General features: G+C 47.9%; 1 protein-coding gene across 2 annotated transcripts; it reads left to right on the forward strand.

The window, feature by feature from the left end:
* The first annotated feature begins 7624 nt into the window (after positions 1-7624).
* On the forward strand, positions 7625-17435 carry LOC135817497 (T-box transcription factor TBX18-like). 2 transcript variants are annotated; one of them, XM_065330697.1, is made up of 5 exons: positions 7625-7766; positions 12574-12855; positions 14131-14410; positions 15531-15724; positions 15954-17435. In XM_065330697.1, the coding sequence occupies exons 2-5, from the start codon at positions 12647-12649 to the stop codon at positions 16927-16929; spliced, it is 1659 nt and encodes a 552-aa protein (XP_065186769.1). In that variant the 5' UTR covers positions 7625-7766; positions 12574-12646; the 3' UTR covers positions 16930-17435. The 2 variants fall into 2 exon arrangements, with proteins under 2 accessions (XP_065186769.1, XP_065186767.1); XM_065330695.1 differs by lacking the exon at positions 7625-7766 and adding an exon at positions 11919-12158.
* Positions 17436-20685: the final 3250 nt, after the last annotated feature.

The raw sequence follows: 20685 nt of genomic DNA on the forward strand, positions 1-20685 counted from the left end.
AGAGGCGCCTTCAACCTCCATCCTGTCTCCACGCCTTTCGCTCGATTGTGCTAGATGTGTGCGGAAATGGCTGCAGCAAAAGCCTTTAACTCCTGTGCGTGCCTGTAAGTACGTGCGCGCGTGTATGTTTGTGAGTTTCCTGCGTATATCAGTGTGCCAGTGTGTGTCCTGAGCTCGCTAGATACCTGCACTAGTACGGGCAGTACAGTCATGCAGTGGAGCTAAGCTGAGCCTGAGGACGTCGTGAGGAGAGGTGATGCTAGATGAAGACGACGGGTGTTGAAATCGAGCAGACTGTTTGGCGACGCCGGGATGAGCTGTGTTAGACGCCAGGCGCGTCCATTGGAGTTGTGTGTGCGTGTGTTTTTGTGTGTCACCCGCGCTGACACTGCCTATTACACTGGCACTTATACTTGTACTATTCAAGTGGCATACACACCTAAAGATACGCTCGTGTCCATGTGACGGCTCGCCCGCTCCAAGTCACACCAACACAAGCACCAACACTTCGCTCCTCATTGACACGTCTTGCTCGAGTCTCACGCATTCTCGCCAACAACTTCTACTAAAGTAAGAACAAGTGCCAGATCAGAAGCCGGGCAGGGGACCATTTTCACAGTCCCCTGTTTTCATCCTAAGGAATTTTCTGGCTTCTGAATGGTCCCTGGTGATAACTGATATCGATGTGGATGCGACTGGGAAATGGGGAGATCTTATGTTCATGTAGGTGTACATGTACATGTACATTGTATACTTGTACTTGTACACGAAGCGGAGGGAGGTTATACATGTACTACTTATAGGGGAACCAAATTTGGAGCACAACTTTCTAATCCTTGTCAGTGAGTTCTGCCCGTGTGACACGATATCTGCTGCTCAAGTCCACTCGATCGTGCTGGCTTCCTCAATTCGTGTGGCTCATTGGCGAGGTGGATTGGCGCCTTCAGTTAGTTTATACTGCTGAAGGCAGGAAGCAGGAATCTGCTTTAGCAGTCTCTCCATTGTGCGGCTCGCCCGAGAGGAAGGTGACAAGTGACTTGAGCGGAGCAACTTGAACTACAAAATGTGCAACTGGCCCTAGGCCCTGGAGACAGGACGATTGGGGACCGTGGCATGGCGTCGCCCTACGATGGTTGACATCGCTGGGCGACTACTACAGAGTCAGTCACTAGTAATACTAATACTAGTAGTAATAGTATAGTAGTAATATGACACAATCAGTGAATCACTCAAGTCTTCTTCGTCTCCCCTAGATTCTACTGGCATGTACTGTTCTAACCTTGACGCGACGTCTGTCACTACGAAGAGACAAGGCTTTGCGCGTCTGCACCTTCCATTCGGACAGGGCAGTACTAGTACAGATAAACACGATCACAGGCAGTCCTGTGCAATGACGATTTGTCGTGGAGGGATCATACTCTTTGCATAAGAAGGTTGCCATCATCACGGCTTGTCTAGTCGGCTTGCTCCGTTACACCACACTGTCTGAGACGCATGTATTTGGTGTTCTATTTTATGAAAAAGGCTAACTGCCACATCCTTTGGAACAGCGTTATTATCACGGGTTTGACTTGTCATGTGAAGCTAAATCATCATTTCAAAAGTTACGCACTGGACCGAGTGCGCAGACCAGTAACAGGACCGCTTCAAGCTATTAATTTCAAATTTTAATGCACGTATTAGCATGTACATGTACATGCCTGTAACATGGACGATTCCTTCTTGTGCCAGCGACAGGCAACAGGAGAAATCCAATTACATGCACTTGAATTAGCGGCATAATAGTCAGAATCAATGCCAAGAACGTGAAGGGACCGCGATGTTCGTATCATTGTGCCAATCGACACGGAACGCATACATTGTACATTATACATGTATTGTTCTGAACGACTGGAGCAGTAGAAACAGGCAGGAAGAAGGAGACGTGATGGTGTTCATGGCGTTGTGACTGTCACAATCCCTATTACTAATAATATCCACGCGTCCACGACTTATGCAGTAACAGAACAATGAGAACAATGAGTGTGCATCTACATGTAGTACTGTTGCAAGACAGAACAATTGTCTCCTTTGCGCGGAGTGCTAAAATAGCAGTAGAATATATTGTGTCGCTGTAGCCATAACCAGGGTTTGGGTATTCTAAATGACCTCCTGAGCACACGCGTGTTTTCATCGCTTGATTTGAGCTCAGCAGCATGCGTAGAGTGTGCGGAATGCTATTATCATTGAACTGTTAGAAGAATCTCCGGAACTACATTGTTCACGTCCAATCATGGATGTGCAGATTCTTCGACTTCAGCCTGCACAGACTGAGGCAGGTGTGCGCGCAGCAGATCGTCGATATGGTAGAAAGCACTATTGCACAACAGTGCTAGGATTAGGAAGATGCGGACCTTCATTTAGAAGATACAAAACAAGGTATTCAATTGGTGGTAAGTTGCTACCGTCCGGCACCTGCGGAAGGAGGCACACATAATACGGCATTGTACACACGCTTTGCATGAACACTATCGTCGGAACGGGTGCTGCATGGCTGCTTCGAAACACCCATGCAGCACCCGTTCCGTTCAACTAATAAACTTGTCTAACTGCATGCTATGCACATGTGCTACATCTGTATGTATCTCATTGTGACCTTTGCCTGGTCCGGATAGAGACAGAAGCAATCTGGAACATCCGTAAACCGCGGACCGTCGTTCAAGAATAGATGATACCACCTTGATATGATTTGCCTATGACTCAGTATGAGGGTATACTAGTACACTGTACATGTACAGTGTACTAGTACTTATCTTGTAATCTCTTCTTCCACAATAACATAATACTATTAATAGCATCGTCACGAACTAACGCAAGAGGAGGTGCAAAACGAAACAATTCTGTAACCACTGACCACTATAATTATTAGTACAGCGGAATACACTGTAGATACGGTTGCTCAGGAAACAACCCAAGTCCCAAGAATGTTTTTAGTTTTACCTTCACTAGCTTGCCACTGGCACTGCGAGACGCCACCTGCTGTGGAGTCATCCATATGCAAAGCACTGTCGATTACTAACGAATGACTTGCATGCATGACAGATATTAAAAACATCAAATTTTGATGTTTTTACTACAGATGGTATGGTCCCGATCTGAGTCCTCGCAGCTCTACTCCGGTCACAAGTCACGTGTGGCTAGTTTTCGATTGTTTGTGGGTGTAGAGTCGTCCATGATCGATGACTGCACACATAAACAATAACAATCATGTCGGATCGTCTAGTAGACGTTCACTGCCAAATATGGTTGCACGACACAAACATGTGCGAGTGTGTGCGTGTGCGCGCGTTTGTGTGTACTCAGTCTTTGGAGACCACCAGCTACAGTACATGTGCATGATTGTATATTATTATTATTGGTCCTGCACACCAGCTTATATGTACACACATGTACATCGGTGCAGCACTGTTTCTAGAATATCCCGCGGATATTTCCCCTGTTCCACCAGACATTTCAACCGGGATTCTTTTGGCCTCTCCGCACATGCACAGCGGCTTGTCTGTACGTCTCCCAGGGCCACGCTCAGCCTGCAGAACAACCAAGACTCACGAGGCGAAATGAAGCAGAACAGGACGGACAACGCAGCTGTGCTCGCGCATACACACATACATGTACATGTACACATTCACAAACACACACACGCGCGCGCGCAATGGCTATGCAGTATGCTGTCCACGGAGCCAGAAAAAAACAGTGCAAATGTTCTCCGTCCGGTCTCTAGTCCTTCCTGATTATGACATAGAAAACTCCAAATACGATAATTATGTTGCCTTTTGGGATCTCCTTCAAGTACAATGCAGTCGCCAGCAGAAAGCAAAATAGAAGATCCTCAGGCCAGAATCTGTTGCCAATGAATTCAATGATGGATCCCCAATACCTCAACTCCCATTGGCATTGCTCATATCCCTCCTCAACAACATAATCAGACTCATTCCACCAAACACACTGTCAGTGTCACATTCTTCGCCTTCACTCCTCGTGTAACCCCGATTCCACGTCGGACCCTGCGGGTCCTAGCGGAATCTACGATTGTACATACATAATCAGCATAATGTTTTGTGGCGCACGAGTACGTAATACCTTACGGCACATGGTCATGGATCACATGTACCATTATTTATGTCACAATATGTGATCATGGTAATCAACAACAACTATCCAGCCAGCAGTTGCCTTGGTTGCACTGCACAGTTCACTGTACTGATCGGCCAAGGGGCAAACGGACCAAATACGGAGCACTGGCACAAGAGAGTTGGCGCGTTGGGACTGCCTGGCTGACCCTACGCACAGCCAGAACATGACTCGAGGGATAGTCGTGTGTGGAGTCTACTAGTACTATGTGTAGACCTACATTGTACATGTACATGTACGTCCTCTGCCTCTGGCCAGGCTGGGGCTCTCTGAGCTGCCCCCTTCGACGGTGCCTAGTAGTACACCACTTCTAGTCTACCAGGGAGTCGTATAGTCTATACGACTCCCTGACAATTACACAATCATATCATGGAAACATGCCAGTGCGAGTGGTGCCAATACTAATAGTCTACAAATAAATTACAATCATGATTGTACGTGTACATGTATGGGGGAGTGGAGCGGGTGGAGCATCAACTGGCAAGGCCGAGGGAGAGCCAGTGTGAAGAGAACGCCACAGCCTTGCGCCATGTGGGTCAGCTGTGACAATGCGGTTTCCTACTGTGTAGGTGTAAATAACTGTACTAAAACGTCCAGGAACAAAGATAAGTGTGAGCCACGAACAGATGAGCGGTGGTCATCTACAATGATTATGTACATGTACATATGCATAAGTCACCATGGTCACCATGGTCACTGCACGAGCGATTTTAGCATCGCTTTGCACCACCTCAGCTCAGGCTCAGTCCCACTCCCTTGGCCTTGGCTTGGGCTTGCGTTAGGCTTAGCTTTATCATGTTTATAGTCCTGTATAATTATGATTGTATTGTCAAGGTTACAGATGATCGACTGCATACAGAGTGCAGTGGTAATGAGCCGCACAGTCAGTGTGTGTAAATTATAATTATAATCATCTTTATTTCAGGATTACCCAAAGGCTGACGCCTATCTGGGGGATCTCCTATTTTGTGTATGTACTAGTACTACTACTACTAGCATAGTTAGTAGTCACGTACATGTAAGTAGCAGTCACAGTCTAGTCTGTTCAAGTGGCAGTACTTATGGATGGGAAGTAAATACTGATTATGACATAATTTACCTGGACATTATTTATGTCCAGGCTACACCATAATAATGTACCACCAATACTGGCAATAGTAAGGCAATACTCCATCACGTCATCAGTGAAATATGCCAAGTGCATGATGGCGGCAGTTCAGTGGCAGTATCAGAACTAACCTGCTACACGTTAGTCAGTTTTCGTCGCTATGAGCCTATCTCCCCGTTTTGAAGATTTAAACCCCCCTCCCCAGACCGAGAGCAACACTGAACCTTTCACTGCCACTGTGCCAGGCCAGCGCCGACGTTCGCATTGACCACAGGCCGCTGTCGCCGCGCTTGGCGCCAAAACAATCTTCGCAGTTCAAGTGAGACACTCATAATCTCCTCAGCACAATCCATCACTACACAGTGCACTGCACTCAGCTGAGAAAGTAATGCGCCCTACACTACAGGCTACAGGGTGAAAGCATGGCAAAGGATAGGTTGAGAACATGAGGAACTGACTGTGTTGTGTCGTCTCCATCTCCATCCATTTTTCACTTTCAAGCCCTGCCACTGCCAGCCGCGCCGGGCAACAGTACCTCCGAACCTCCCAGGAGTGGAGGCTTCATTCACGCCTCTTCTTTTGGCCTGTGCGGGCTGCCCTGTTCGCTTTTTTTAACAGGGCAGTCCCGAAGAGCCAGAGCGATGCGCGCCGCAAGAGTCACTGCGGCGGCCGGCACTATTGTTGTAGTATTGATTTTCGTGACCAACGCATATGGCCGATTGGTTTGCAGGCTTGCCTGCGAATCATGAGGTCCCGAGTTCGAGACCCGCGCTGGTAGCAGGGAGCGTGTAAAGACTTTTTACGTGAGTAAAGACTTTTTATGTGTGGTGAACTGCGCCGACACCCACGGTCAACTGGGTACTCACAGCTCGGAGTGAGGGTAACAAGGATGCAGTTTACAGGGTTATGGGCCGTTACACGCCCGATTGGTTGAGAGACTCACCTACTCTCCCCTGACTCACTTGTGAGGTCTGCATTCGCCACTAAGGTGTGCAAGGCATAGGCATAGTGGTGGCCTGCGGAAGCGAAGGCTAGTTTGTGTGTTTCTGAACATTCAAGCGATGCCAACGCGAATCCCGCGAATTATTATTATTATTATTGATTTTTGTGCAGAACTCATGATTTCAACTGTCGTCCAAGTGCTCGAGCCATGCATGTACATGTACATGACTTGTACACGTAGATCTACGAAGAACAGACCCGTGTACTTGCACATACAGGTTTCTTTGCCATTTGGAAGACATGTACAGTACTAGTAGAGCCCACACGCTCTCTTCCATTACTACTACAACTAGTACTAGTAACCATGGTAACTGTTTATGAAAACTGCAGGAAGTCTGCCCACTTTTACTTACGTACAACTGTGTGATGGCTAACACGCTACCACTGACGCAGTACGTGCACCAGTACTGCTGTCTCCACCCATGCCCACCTGACCATTCTCCTGCTGGCCTGTGTAGTGCAGCCGTTCCAACCAGTACATGACTGAACAACTAGGACTGCTTCCTGGCAGGAAGCAGCTTTAGTTTGCTGCCAATACAATGATTGTGCTCGATGATTCCTGGCCCTGGCGAACCTTCAGTTTAGTTCCCCATGGTGGAGTTGTTGTAAGACGCAACTGAACACAATCTGCCAATGACTTTAATGTGTGTTCAACCCTATCTGCGTTGCACGTACATGACATTGTACAGGCTAGTCATGTACATGTACATGTACATGTGCGTGTGCCACTATGCCACAGTAGTGGCACTATCAAATTCTGATAATATCTACAATTCAGTTTTATTAAACTGGAGCTATGCACCAACAGGCAGACCACACGGCATAGCATTTCAATAGCAGGATGTCACGTTCGCAATTTTCTTTGTCTTCTTCGCTGCTGTAAACGAGATTGGGGGATTGAATGTAGCTGCAACTAAGCCGCATGGTATATTAATTCCACCATCCACACAATCTCGGGGGCGTGGCTGTTGTGAACAGCAACACATCGCGAAAGCTACAATGTAAGCACAGTGACACCATTACTGGCATTACAGTATTATTTTGATCTATTAATACTAGCACCTCTGGCACATACAGTTGTAACGGTTCACACCGACAACACAGGTCTTCTAGTTCTAGTCTTTGTTCCAGTTATTACTAGTATTGTACCATCCACATCATGTGGGCACACTGTACATGTGAACGCGTTCGCGAGCTTCATTGCTTTGGCTGCCGGGCTTCTGAAACATTCTTCTAAAAGTCACTCGGAGGCAAGTGTGAACATTACTTCTCTTTCCTTCACTTTTGCTACTTCTCCCAAGCAATCAGTTGCATAACTAGAGCCTGCGCCAAACGCATGTGGCGAGTTGTTGGCCAAAGCTACGTGTATCCGTATAACTAACGTTACTTCCTCATCATCTGTATCGTGTCCTGTCGTCGCAACCAACACTGAACCGCTTCTTCCTTTCGCCAGCGTGTCAAATAGCGATACCAGGAGTGGACCAAGGTAAGCCAGGTAATAAATAATTGCTGTATTAAATCCCCTAATTCAGTAATTGCTGTATTAAATCTTGTGCTCGGTGAAAGCGCATCGGAGGTGGTGCTGTTGGGATATGCAAAACGTACTTGAACTCTGTAGAGTACTAGTAGTTTCCGTGCATTGTAGCCCAGTAGTGCTGTAGTAGTACTAATACCATGAATACACGACTATGCAGTAGGGCCTAGGGGGTTATGCTTTACAGTCAAACATCGAAACAGTTCAAAAGTCGAGGTACAGGCTACTAGCAGTATCGAATCACGTAAGCCGCTATGTGTGTAGCACTACAAAAATTTATGTGTGTAGCCGCTATGTGTGTCGCACCCATAAGCGGTTCCGCTGACTCACCACCATGCCATCATTTAAATAATAGTAACACGTTTATAGTTATAAAACTGATTGTAGATGTAAATATACATTGTACATGTACTTCAGTATCTGGTTTATGGTCAGCTAGTGTGCAGGGGTTGGATACAACAGGACTGTACTAGATTGGGCGTCTGACAGTGATACATGTACTTGACAGTACATTATTTTTGTACATACAAAGTCATCCTGATCATTGATTACGACTTTCTAAGTTTCTAGGATTGTAGACGTAGTTTATAGTCGTAGCGTTGTCGTCGTCCGTGTCCTACATCAGTACACACACACCTCTACATGTAGTAGGTCTACATGGTACGTGTTTCCGACGATAACGATCGATAGCGTGTCAATCCGTGTCAAGCCCTAGACGACATGTAGCGTGTACGCGGACATTGTACATTCAGTAGGGAGTAGTACCAGTAGTCGCGATGCCGGTCATGGGCAAGGTACAACAAAATAAAAGAAGTTTCTCACCCCAAACCCCGCCTATTATAACCTGAACAGACTGTTAGTGTCGCTGTACAATGACTACAATGATGTCATAGATAAGAAAGGTGTGTTTCAGCTACATGTACATGTACATGTACATGATTGTTATAACTAGCGTTAGGGACTAGCAAGCTGTCTTCTGTCGATATGTCGTCCATGCTCTGTCGACATTCGCAGAAATTAGCAGGACGGAGCAGCACACCAAATTCATTTCATATAACCACAGCAGAACGCACGATCCGTCCACTGGTGTGCATGGCTGTCTTCTGTGTCTCCAGAATATAGATTCTTTCCCTCAAACCAGTTTAAAATATAGATTATACTAGACACATGTACTGATGAGATCTACATGTAGCGCAGTACTACGAAGCTCACAGACACGTCACAAGTAACCCGCCGTGTAAACCTCAGAACTTCTCATCTGCAGCTGTCCAAGTAAATAAGAATTCCTCAGGCTCTGTACAAGTGATTTAGACCGATGGTATACGGTAGATGTCACCATTGGCATTGATGTTGGGATGAGGTGTTTTGGGGGGGGGGGGGGGAGATAAAATTGGGAATACTGTAGTATGCACATAGAACATTGTTTGGTCCCATCAAGGCATCGGTGGAGGTGACTCAACATTTTCCATCAAGGCATCATACTACTTAATAGGATTTTAATTACATGTAATTGTTAGTGTAAACTGTTCATAATGCCTGGTGCTGTCATCGCTGCTGCTGCTGCTCCCTAAAGAATAGATATCACGCGACTGATTGTTGCTGCAGTGAGATTTGTGTGCAGGGACCCTATCCTAGGCCTAGGCCAATGGCGGAGTGGAGGATTGTGAGCTAACGTAGTACGTGTACAGGCAAGGTACAACAAAATAAAAGAAGTTTCTCACCCCAACCCCCGACTATTATAACCTGAACAGACTGTTAGTGTCGCTGTACAATGACTACAATGTGTACAGGAGAGTTTGAGAGGTGTTATGTTGTGGATCGATCGGAGCAACCAAAGCGAAGAAGTAGGCAGGTAGTACTAGGTAGACCTACGTGTTTTTGAATTCCGCCGCAGAACCAAACGGGCGGTGTCGCCATGGAAGCGAATGGAAACAATAAATTATTGTAGAAAAAATAGCCTAAGAATATGATAGCAGCGTTAGTACAAAGCAAAGAATGCTCAGTCAACGAATAACGTTAGAACAAAACTCAGGGGAGGCGGTAGACAGCACACAACTGGTACTGTGGTCAGTGTGGAGTACTGCAAACGCTCAAAGCCTTTGACAAAGGACCCACAGACTCGTAGTGTTCAGTAGTGGGTGCTAGCAAGTGAGAGGTGGGACTGGGAAGACAAAGAACAAGACTTACAAATTAGTTACATCGCAGAGTTGCGGAACCTCTATTTGTGACGGTGCTGCCCAGGATCATCATTGCATCAGACATCAGCCTCTACTAGCTCTAGCTAGCTCTAGGCTTCTAGCTCTCTGAACCGAAGCGCACGTGCTGCGAAATCCAGTGGGTGCACATGTACGTACGTGTGCTGATGTACTGTCATGTACAGTCTGTAGATCATGCGCATGGAAATGCAACTCCACTAAGGCACTACAGTGGTCCCTCTATAATCCGGCACCATTTGTGCCACGAAATTCTGCTGGATTAGGGAGGGTGCTGGATTAAAAAATCTGATTTACTGCTGCAATGTGCATGAAGAGGACATTTTGGCTACTGAAAATTGTGCTGGTTTATCGAGGGTGCTGGATTATAAAGTGCCGGATTAGAGAGGGACGACTGTATTATCATCGCCTACATAGTCATTGCCATTGGCTACAAATCAAAATAATGACTATTGTGGGTTGTGGGTTTGGAGAAACTTTTGGACTGACTCCGTATCCACTAGTACTAGCTTGGTGTATGACTCATTTTTGGCATGTAATTGTTCTGCGGATTTGTAGGCGTGCTTGGCAATTTTAATCTTGCAATAATGTGCGTGACTGCTAGCACTACTTGGTGTAATGACTGTATAACTATAATCATGATTGTAGCGGCCACATGACCGTAAATGGCGTAATACGTAGTGTAGCCTAGTACATTACGTAGATCTACTACTCAGTACTAGGTTGTAGCCTGTAGGTGCGAGCCAGTACCACTAGTGCACTACCATCGACGGTGCGAAGCCGCCTGTGCCGCAGCGCGCTTGGATTCCATCCCTGGCCCTTCCAGTACTGACAGTAGGACGTAGCTAGCGCCTAGCCGGGCTGTGCTATCATCATAATTATTATGAATGATGAGTCGAGTCTTTTCGCAGCACACGAACAGTCCTTGGCTACACCACAATGTTCACTGCAGGACTCGGCAGGGAGGGCATCATCAGGGATGCCCTCCTGGGTGAAAAATCATTTGGATAATTACTGTACGTGGTGTTGTTATGTAGTGAAGGACTGTTCGAACGTTCGTGTGTTGCGAGCTGACTGAGAAGATGACAAAAGGCTGAGCTTCAAATAATTGCAGAGATAAAGAGTCCAGTAGTACAATCAATGAATCATGTAATAGTATGGATTATAATTATTTATAATTATGTACGACTCGACTATACTACGAGACAAGTAAAAAAGTAAAAATAAAAAAATCACCTGCGCGTGCGCTCTGCATGCATGCATATCATAATCATGCACATGAAAAAAGGGATACATGCAAAAATCATCGGCGCCAAGACGTCTGGACCAGCCGCTAGCATGCCGGCTGCTGCGTGCAACGACGATGTTTTGTATGCCTGCTAGGCCATGCTAGCTGTGTGTACGTGTGCACAGAAAGTGAGCAAAACGGAGGGTGAGATGCATGCACGCCTGGCTTGCTTTGCTTTCCATTATTTTAGCATGATAATGATTATGGAGCCAAGTACTAAAATCGGCTAGATCATAGATCCTGCCATTCCTGGCGATGGGAAGCTGGATGCGTCAAGGACATAGCAGTGCCAGTACAGGCCCAGCACCACTGCCAGTGACAGTGGTGGGTGGTATGTTGGCAGATCTATGAGTATGGTTATCATGGTTATGCCAGTGCGTGTGCTGAATGTATGACTCGATCTATCGATCCCGTTGTCGCGTGCATGCACATGCACCATACTGAGTCACAGATGTCAATGCATGGGGTGCGCTGCGACCGCGATGGGTTCAGCGTAGGCTAGAGTAAAATATCTTACCGCTCACGGCCGTACACGAACAGTGCGAAGTACCGAATGCAAACAATGTTGTGTCGGCGATTATAAGGGAGACAGACTGTCTGGCGTTCAACTTCAGTTCGCTCTTTGGCGCTGAGGTAGTCACACTGGCGAGAATTGTTGCCGTCCTCACGCCTCGACATAGTGTCTAGTATTTTTGACTGTGCTGTCAACATACTACAGAGTATACAGAGTAATCTTGTGGTAGTGTGCAAGTAGTTACACAGTTTGTTGCTGAAGGTTGTGGGTTGCTTGTTAGACACAATCAACTAAGTCTATAGCTGGTGCTTCTCCTCAAGCCAGGATAGGTAAGCGCTTCATTTGAAAATTCTTACTTCAGTTGTAGTGCGTAGTAATTGCTGGTAATGATTATGTGCCAGCATTTTCCTTCCAAACAGTTTACCTGTGCGGAATGTCCGTTTACTATGGTATAGTTGACTGTGATGCGGCGAGATCAGTGAATTACGTGACTACTGTACTACTATCACCACGAGTAGCCATTGAGACTATGATTATGACTAAACTAATGTTACTAATGCTAGCGTGGCTCAGTTTGCCATTCTTGTATGGGAATATGTTGTGTGCTGAGTTTCTGGAATCATGACTGGCGGGAGTTGCTGAATCAAAAGATTATGTGAAATTAATTGTGCTGCTCCAGCCTGCTTTCAAAGGGGTGGAATTCTAATCTTGTGTTTGGAATTTTCTTATGTGCTTGGTTTGCAGTAGTTCGGTTGACTACCGTACAGCATAAGAATAAGATATTGGCAGTGCCAGAGCAGCCGCTACTCGGGAAAGAATGGATCTAGCGCAGCAGCAGCGAGCCTCTGCTCCGGCGGCAGTGATGCCTGTAGCGTGTGGGGGTTCGTACTGTGCCAAGCCTCAGGACTGGATCATGGCCGATCCCAATGAGCGCGATGCACCCCAGGTGGTTCTGGCTGATAACGAAGGACACTGGGAGAAGTTCAGCCCAGAAACGATGGAAATGGTGGTCACTCGGGATGGCAGGTACGTTGTAGATTGTGAGTGGTCAAATTTCTCTGGCATTGTACGTGATTGTATACATTTTCACCTCTTGAAGCATGGAACTGGAAGACAAACTATTTTTCTCTTACCTTTTCTAGGACTAGGTGCTGTACGGTAAGCTAGCTGTGGTTGAAAGCTCGCACCTGATTTGGGCAGACGAATTGTGAATTTCTTGGAGAAGACGACGCACTGTCGTGCCTGGTGCTTGATTACTGGCGTCTGAATTCTTGCTGTGTAAATGGCCCCGGTACGGCATCGTTGCAAACGTTGCCCTCTTTGCCTGCACAGCTGTCGACAGGCAGCAGTCGTTTTCCTCGCTCTCCATCACTCACTTCGAGCACTACAGGCGCCAGCCTGACGGCAAAGAATCGCCCCAGCGATACAACACCAATGCTGAAAGTCATATCGCGCTGCGTGACAGCACCGCTCGCTGGCGACTTGTACTTGTAGTTCTCACCTCAAAAGCACGCACGGAGGTGACAAAAATTTCCAACAGCACGTCGTTGGTACCGTGACGGCTGGCGCCACCGCGGCGCCGGGTGGTCACGTGCAGACAGGCGCTCGCTCGGCGATGGCATCGACACCTTGTTTGTCCCCGGGTGGCGCTGGATTCATTGCGTATGCGTGAGCGTTCACACCATCGTTGGCGTACTCCACGCGCAGTCGAGTCAGCCACGTCCACGCTGCGCAGTCATGTAGCTGCGCGAGTCAGGGACTCACGCCGATTGACAACAGGACGAAAAGGATACACGCCTTTGCGCGCAGTTATCACACTCTAGCTCTCCGCACTGCTGTTGTTTTGTATTGGCCTCTTCCTGCACTTCATCACGCCAAGAGCCATCAAGGTCTCTATTCACAATGGTTGGGTGTGAAAAACTTGAAGAAGTGTCAGCTAATCTTCGCTGGGTGATTCATCGTGTTCACTCTGCACTTTGCGCTGGGTCAGCAGTGGAGCCATCGAGTTGCGCCTCTTTTGTTCACAGTGCTGTGGGGGGTTGGGACTCGAGTAGTGCTGTGTAGTCGGCCCCGCACATTCTGGAATCCAGTGCTCGTAGTCATCTCGATGATTTACTGGAGCCCTGCGACGCTGTGTGTGTTCTTCGTCTGCTTTCTACTGTGTTCGTTGGTACTTTGTGCTAATTTTGTATTTGTGGATTCTCCACAGGCCTTAGCCTGAATCAAAGAAGCCCCCGTGCTTTTACATGTGTGGTATGACCGTAACCTTTTCTCTGCCTCTCGTTCTTTGCTGCACTACAGACGCTTGTTTCCCCGATGCAAGTTTCAAATCCGCGGTTTAAACGCCACGGACCACTACAAATTCTACATCTCGCTGGTGTCCGCAGACGGCAATCGCTACAAGTATGACTTTCGATCGACGTGGACCACCGTTGGCATGGCGGATCCGCCAGTCAGGAGCAGTGAGCAACTGTACTGCCACCCTGACTCGCCAAGCACTGGCGACGCGTGGAGCAGGCAAAGCACAATATGCTTCGACAAGCTCAAGATCACCAATCGGGAGGACGATGACAAAGGCCATGTAAGTCAGACATCTGCATACAATGTCCACCGATGTGACTGCAAAGCTAAACTAAACGGAAAGTTCGCAGCAGCGCCCATTCGTAACGACGTCGCACCATGCTGTGACGGCGCTATTGTGTCCCCAGTTTATGGATAGCCAACTCGGTGTGGCGCGTGTCACATTCCTAAACAGAAGTTTGTGTTACCTCGACGCACTCGTGAACACCACAATAATAGCTTGTCGGAACGAAATAGGGGCCATTGGGAGTACTCCAGTTGTTTCTGCTGGACATTGTGTTCAGGCTGTGCAATGCCATTATTATGGCATACACTGCCAGATAGGAGAAAGTTACAGATACGAATGACAGCTAGCAGCTGGCTGACGTGAGTGCCCTCAAGTGGTTGTGCCCTGCCCCCAGCCCCCAGAACAGAGAGTAGGAATGGGTGGTGGTAGCCTTGCGTTGGTGATACGTACTAGTATAGTAGTCATTGGTCAAACAGAAGCAGAACCTTTGCTGAATCTGATACCTAATCAACAATCACGATTGTCCACTGTTTAGATCAGTGTGACACGCATGTCCATGTATACAGTTTAGTCAGAAAACTACTTGTGCAGCAGCAGCAGCAGTACAGTCATAGTAATCAGTAGGGAGTAGATATCTACATGATTGCAGAGGCAGAGAGGAGGAAAGTGGCAGGTGTGACACTGGCCATGGTGGTACTCAACTAGGACAGTGTATGTGGGAGCAGACTTGCACAACCCATGATTGGAAGCAGTCTGCTGGCCGATGCAATAGAGATTGGAATCGTGTATTGCGGTGCGAGGTGCACGTGTAGTGGCCAAGCATTTTCAGCTTCCTGAGTGCTTCCTTCCTTCTGGCGACCCTGCTCACATGCGCGCGCTTCTGCAGTGTTTGGCATGCTCCTCTGGGCTATGCTTCTGCAGTGTTTGGCATGCTCCTCTGGGCTATGCTTGGGACTGTGCTTTCTTGCCTAGACTACACATACAATAGCACCTCTCACTGTCTGCCTGCTGCTATTTCCAAGATGCCCACTGTGACATGTACCTCTGATGACATCATCATGATCTCATAGGTCTCTGTGTATGTTTCGTTCTCTCTTTCCTTGGCTGTTCGCAGATATTCCTGCACACCATGCAGAAATACCGTGCCAGAGTGTACGTCGTACGCGTGAAGCCCAACATGGAGGAGGTCTGCTGGTGCTTCGATTTCCCCAAGACGACTTTCATTGCCGTGACAACGTACAACAACGATGCTATTCGCCGCTTCAAGGTGAAGAACAACGCCTTCGCAAAAGGTCACCGGCAGAAAGGGTAAGAGTGCACGATGGATCATGCTACTAAGCGAGTGTGCCTTGGTTGTATCTTGACACAGACAGATACGCTACCTTTCCTTGCATGCTGACTCATAAGTCATGTACCTTCATTGTACATGTTTACATACTGTGACATTGTCAGCTGTTTGCCAATAGCACTAATCATGCGCGCTTGCCATCCTGGTAACTAATGCATTGTCTTGCGTTGTTTGTTGGTGTCTATACAGAGCCCTGGGCGATGGCTCTGACTTTGCGGCGCAGATGACTCACGCACACGCAGCGGTGTCACCGTCGCCGTCACAGGTTGTGCGGACACCTCCGCCAGGCTGTCCACAGGCGTACTATGTACACGCCGCAGCAGCATCACGCGCCATGCAGCAGCAGCCGCCGCCGCAGCAGCAGCAGTCTGTCAGCTACACGCCGGCACGTATTCACCAGCAGCAGTGCTTCGTGCCAATCTGCACGCCTAGCTCCATGTCGACTACTGGCGCGACTGAGTTTCCGTTTCAACCGGTCAAGAGACCGTCGTCATGCTCGTTGTACGCAGAGCCTCCCAACAAGACGGCACGTACGGACGGCGGTACATCGGGCCTTGGCAGCGAATGCACCAACACGAATCTGTCCTCGCCCTGCCGTGAGTTTAGCATAGCTCACATTTGCCGCCGTGGCGATAGGGAAACACCGACAAGCGACGAGGGCGTACCCCCATCGTGCAGTGCCAGCAACCATCATCACGATGATGATGGACGGTCAGACCATGCCGTACCTATATCTCCGACACCGAAAGCAGCAACAGTAGCAGCGGCGCATACATACATACAGCAACCACTGCCGTACAGTGCTGTGTCGCCGCTGTCCAGTGCTGGTGCTACGTCTTCTCCGACCATGGCAAGACCAACGGCCATACCTATGCTGCACCCCATGCAACAGCCAATTCACATCCCCGCTGCAGCACATCAAGCGCCAACGTACTTTCAGCTGCCAGGAACACAGACACTGGTGCCAGTCAACCCCAACAGCAATGTCGGCGTTCAGCCGTATCATCATCCCATTCCAACCATCATGGCTCCTGCTGGCTGCTCAGCACCACCAGCAGCACAACCGCATCAACCGCAGCAAAGTTTTGCCTATGTTCCTGCTGCTCCGCACATGCAGGCCATGCAAATGATGCCAGTCAAGTACGTTGTGCTTCAGCAGTCATGATCTCTCTGTATCCCGAATTCTTGTATTCTTCGTCAGTGCTCCGTAACAGCGGCAAGTGAAGTTCCAGCTGAGTACATGGTCGTGTTGACTCTCCCTCTGGGCCGCTGTGTGAGTGCAGTGCCTTTATTCTCCTATTATCTCTATGCAGACGCTGATCAGGCCGTCAACTGCATCTTTGCGGCCTGGGCACAATATCCTACGAAACACACAAGTATTTTCTCCGCCTCAGACTTATCCTGCTTTATAACCGCACTATCCTGTTGAACTATTTCTTTGGCATTGTCCTTTCTTCGCCGTCTTGAATTGATCTTTGAGTTTTAAATCCAAATGAATATCTCTTGTGTCGCGCCAGATTTCTTGATCCAATGTTGAATATCCGTGCCTCTCTCACATTATTCCTGATAACGTATTTCATATTCCTTTCATCGTCTGAATTATTTTACGCTATTTTCAACTTTTCAAGGCCAGTCTTTTACTAACGAAGCACTGCTTCAGTGCAAAACATACTGTACTGTGCTTGAGTGGTTTAGTGTGAGAGAGGGACTTGGCTTCACAGAATGAAGGAGCTGCTGCTTGGGGTCTGGGCTAGGATTGTGAGTCAAGATTATTCTTACTTTGAAGTGTGTTCAATGAGCAGTAAGATACTGGCCCTGAGAAAACCAGCAGCAGCACTGCTACAATAACAGCATGACTGTAACACTACATGTGGTAGTGGTCCCTCTGTCTCTTTCCTGCACTGTAATGTGTAAATACTGACAGACTGATATGTACGATCTCTGCACACTGCAGTGCCACAATAAGAATAACACTGAGCACTGCCATGCGCAGGTGATGGTGCCAGCCTGGCAGGCATGTGCCAGGTACTGTCAACACCTTGTCCCCAGGTAACTGGCAGCATGCTGATGGCGATGCAGTGCTGGCTGGAAAAGTGGACAGCATACAGTGCATGCTACATTTTTAGTCCTACCCATCAACTAGTAGTCACGTGAGTAGTAGTACACCATGATGATGTAGACACTAGACAGTCACAGTAGACCGACCCAATCTCTCTGTAACGACAGAACAGTCATCTATCACCATCATGGATATGTTAGTAAAAACACTTTACAGCACAGGCAGTGGACGGCACTGGACATCTCCATTGTCCTCCTGAGCATCAAGATAAGACTGCAGGCAGCTGATTTCTTGCCTGGCATGCAGCATTGTGAGAATGTGGCCAGACAGCACTGTCAAAACAGGTAGTATTATCACACTTACATGGCTCCAGTGCATGGAACAGATCACCAGACCTGCAAAGGAAACTGGCAGAAGTCCACCGTGGGCTCAGCAACGACGGCCATGGCTGTGCACTGCAGACCTTTCCCCCAAAGAACCAGGGAGTCGCATGTATTTTATGACTCCCTGCAAAGAGCCGCAGTATAGGTTTGACTGAGCTGAGATTCGGGGGAAGGCAAAGTCTGCCACACACCATACTAGCTGAGGCGGCCTGGACAAAGCCAAACACGCAGGGCCTGTAACTAACTGCTCTACTCTACTATAATAATACACAGTCGCAGGTAAGAATCATCTTTACTAAAATCCTAGCCCAGACAGTAAGACCCAAAGCAGCATCTCCTTCATTCTCTGAAGCCAAGCCCCTCTCACATCAGGACAATATTACCCAGAGTATTATATGCCGTGTGGTTATACTCCAGTATCTTTTCAGCAGTGCAGTCTCCTAAACACAAGTGCATCACTATGAGCGCTGGAGAGAAATTGGCATTCATCACGTTACGATTCCCGAAACTGCAGTAATACTCCGGCACAGTTACTCAGTATCAGTAATGGTATTGCAAAGCACGGTGACCGTGTGCGTGAAGGAGAACTGAACTGAATGTAAATGAGTGCTACTATGCAATACAAACCACCGCATAGTATACCCATGCAAACCAAATACCACCAATTCTCCACCAAATTTACTTTAAACTTGTGCAATTGCATCTCGTACATGCACTGCCACTCATTCTCATTTGCCTCAAAGACATAAGTTTCAACATTGGTGTTATTTCAAATAATTATGCGTTCAGTAGCTGAGGGCTGAAGTCAAAACCCATCGGCCTCAAAAAGCTGCCCGCATCAGAGCAATGCAGGTAAGACTCCAGAAGCCAGTGGATAAACTGAATTTTAAAGTTGACCGGATTCAAGTTGGTATTGGCAGTACTGCCACACCAATGAAGAACACAAGACCTCCACCACAATACTTGTACTTTGAACAAGAACACTGTAACAAGCTTCAACTGCATGAATACCAGCACTAGGAGTCTAGGAGGCGCCGCCACTACAACTCCCAAACATACATTGTAGCACTGACTGTACTACTACTAGCAACACTACCAGATACTAGTAGTAGTACAAGTAGAACATGTTGAGTACTACAGTCCACATTGCATAAGCCATCACTGTCCTAAGACCTTCGGATACAAGGTAACAGTTACTGGTACTTCCAAAAACGAAGTAGCTCTGCCATACAGTACAATGTACAGACTGAGAGTGTGCGATGCAGGTTGCTAGGTACTGTACTGTACTAGTATGCTGTACGGAATATTCACCGAATCAACAAAAGTGCTTCACGGCCTAGCACGGATGACAAGACGAGACGCTGAGCAACGTTGATACGCACAACAAGACAAGACGTCGAGAAACGTTGATACGCACAACCACATACAGCACACTGGCGCTACTGCCGACGCCACCTCGCACGTCACAACGCACGTCACATGCAGCTGGACACCATCGTCAGCTGCTGCGCTGATCGGCGACAGGACCCTTGATCAAGTCAGCCGCCGGGCACAGGGAAAACCTTTACATGTTGTCTGTCAAGCAGAGAACTACATGCAAGTCCACGTGACAGTAAGAATGCAGACAGCAGCACCCGGGCAGCCTTATATTGATGACAGGTGTGCACAGATAACGTCGTCAGCAAAACAGTGCAAGAGGACAGCATGACTGCCTCTTGTCAACACATTGTTCAAAATCAGCTGAGAGAGAGAGAGAGAGCGCGTTAGTGTGTGCCCGACGGCAGCAAGACATGTGCAAAACGCGCAGTAAATGTCGTCGTTGATGGCACTCTGCCATGGCAGGGGAATATTCCCGGAGAGGAGAGCATGCAAGTGTGCAGTGTGCAGCACGTGAGGCACCTGGTCACAGGGACCGACTGTCAACACCATACCTAATCCATTCAGGATGTACTGGACTGATCACCTCGTGTCATACATAGCATAGCGTACACGTGAAGCCAACAGACGCAAACCATACATGTGCACAAACAGCACGTTTTACGTAGCTAACAGCACTAGGAATGCAACAGACTCGCTGCATGTTGCGGCAGACGTCGTGTCACAACACAGTGAATGCATGTACACCGTACAGTCGTACACGTATACAAACACACATAACAAGCGTAACACCTCACCCCTATACCCGTAGTACACAGTAGCCTGGCTTCACATCTACAGCACATACAAGTACACAGTGATTGGAATACACCATGGCATACACAACTAGCTATGGTGATATCTGGTGAAATCCAGCCTGGCTCACAGTTCGTAAAGCTTTGAAGGGGTTGGATTTCACCCAGCATAGCTGCAGTGTGTAAAATCAAGAACAGACAGCGAGCGACCCGCCACGCACACGTCACGTCCCGACAGCACTGGCAACATCGTACAAACCCTACTTGTCAGCACCATCCCTGAGCGCACTGCACACACACGTCACACA

Source organism: Sycon ciliatum, chromosome 5, assembly GCF_964019385.1.
Source record: "Sycon ciliatum chromosome 5, ocSycCili1.1, whole genome shotgun sequence".
NCBI classification, from domain to species: Eukaryota; Metazoa; Porifera; class Calcarea; order Leucosolenida; family Sycettidae; genus Sycon; species Sycon ciliatum.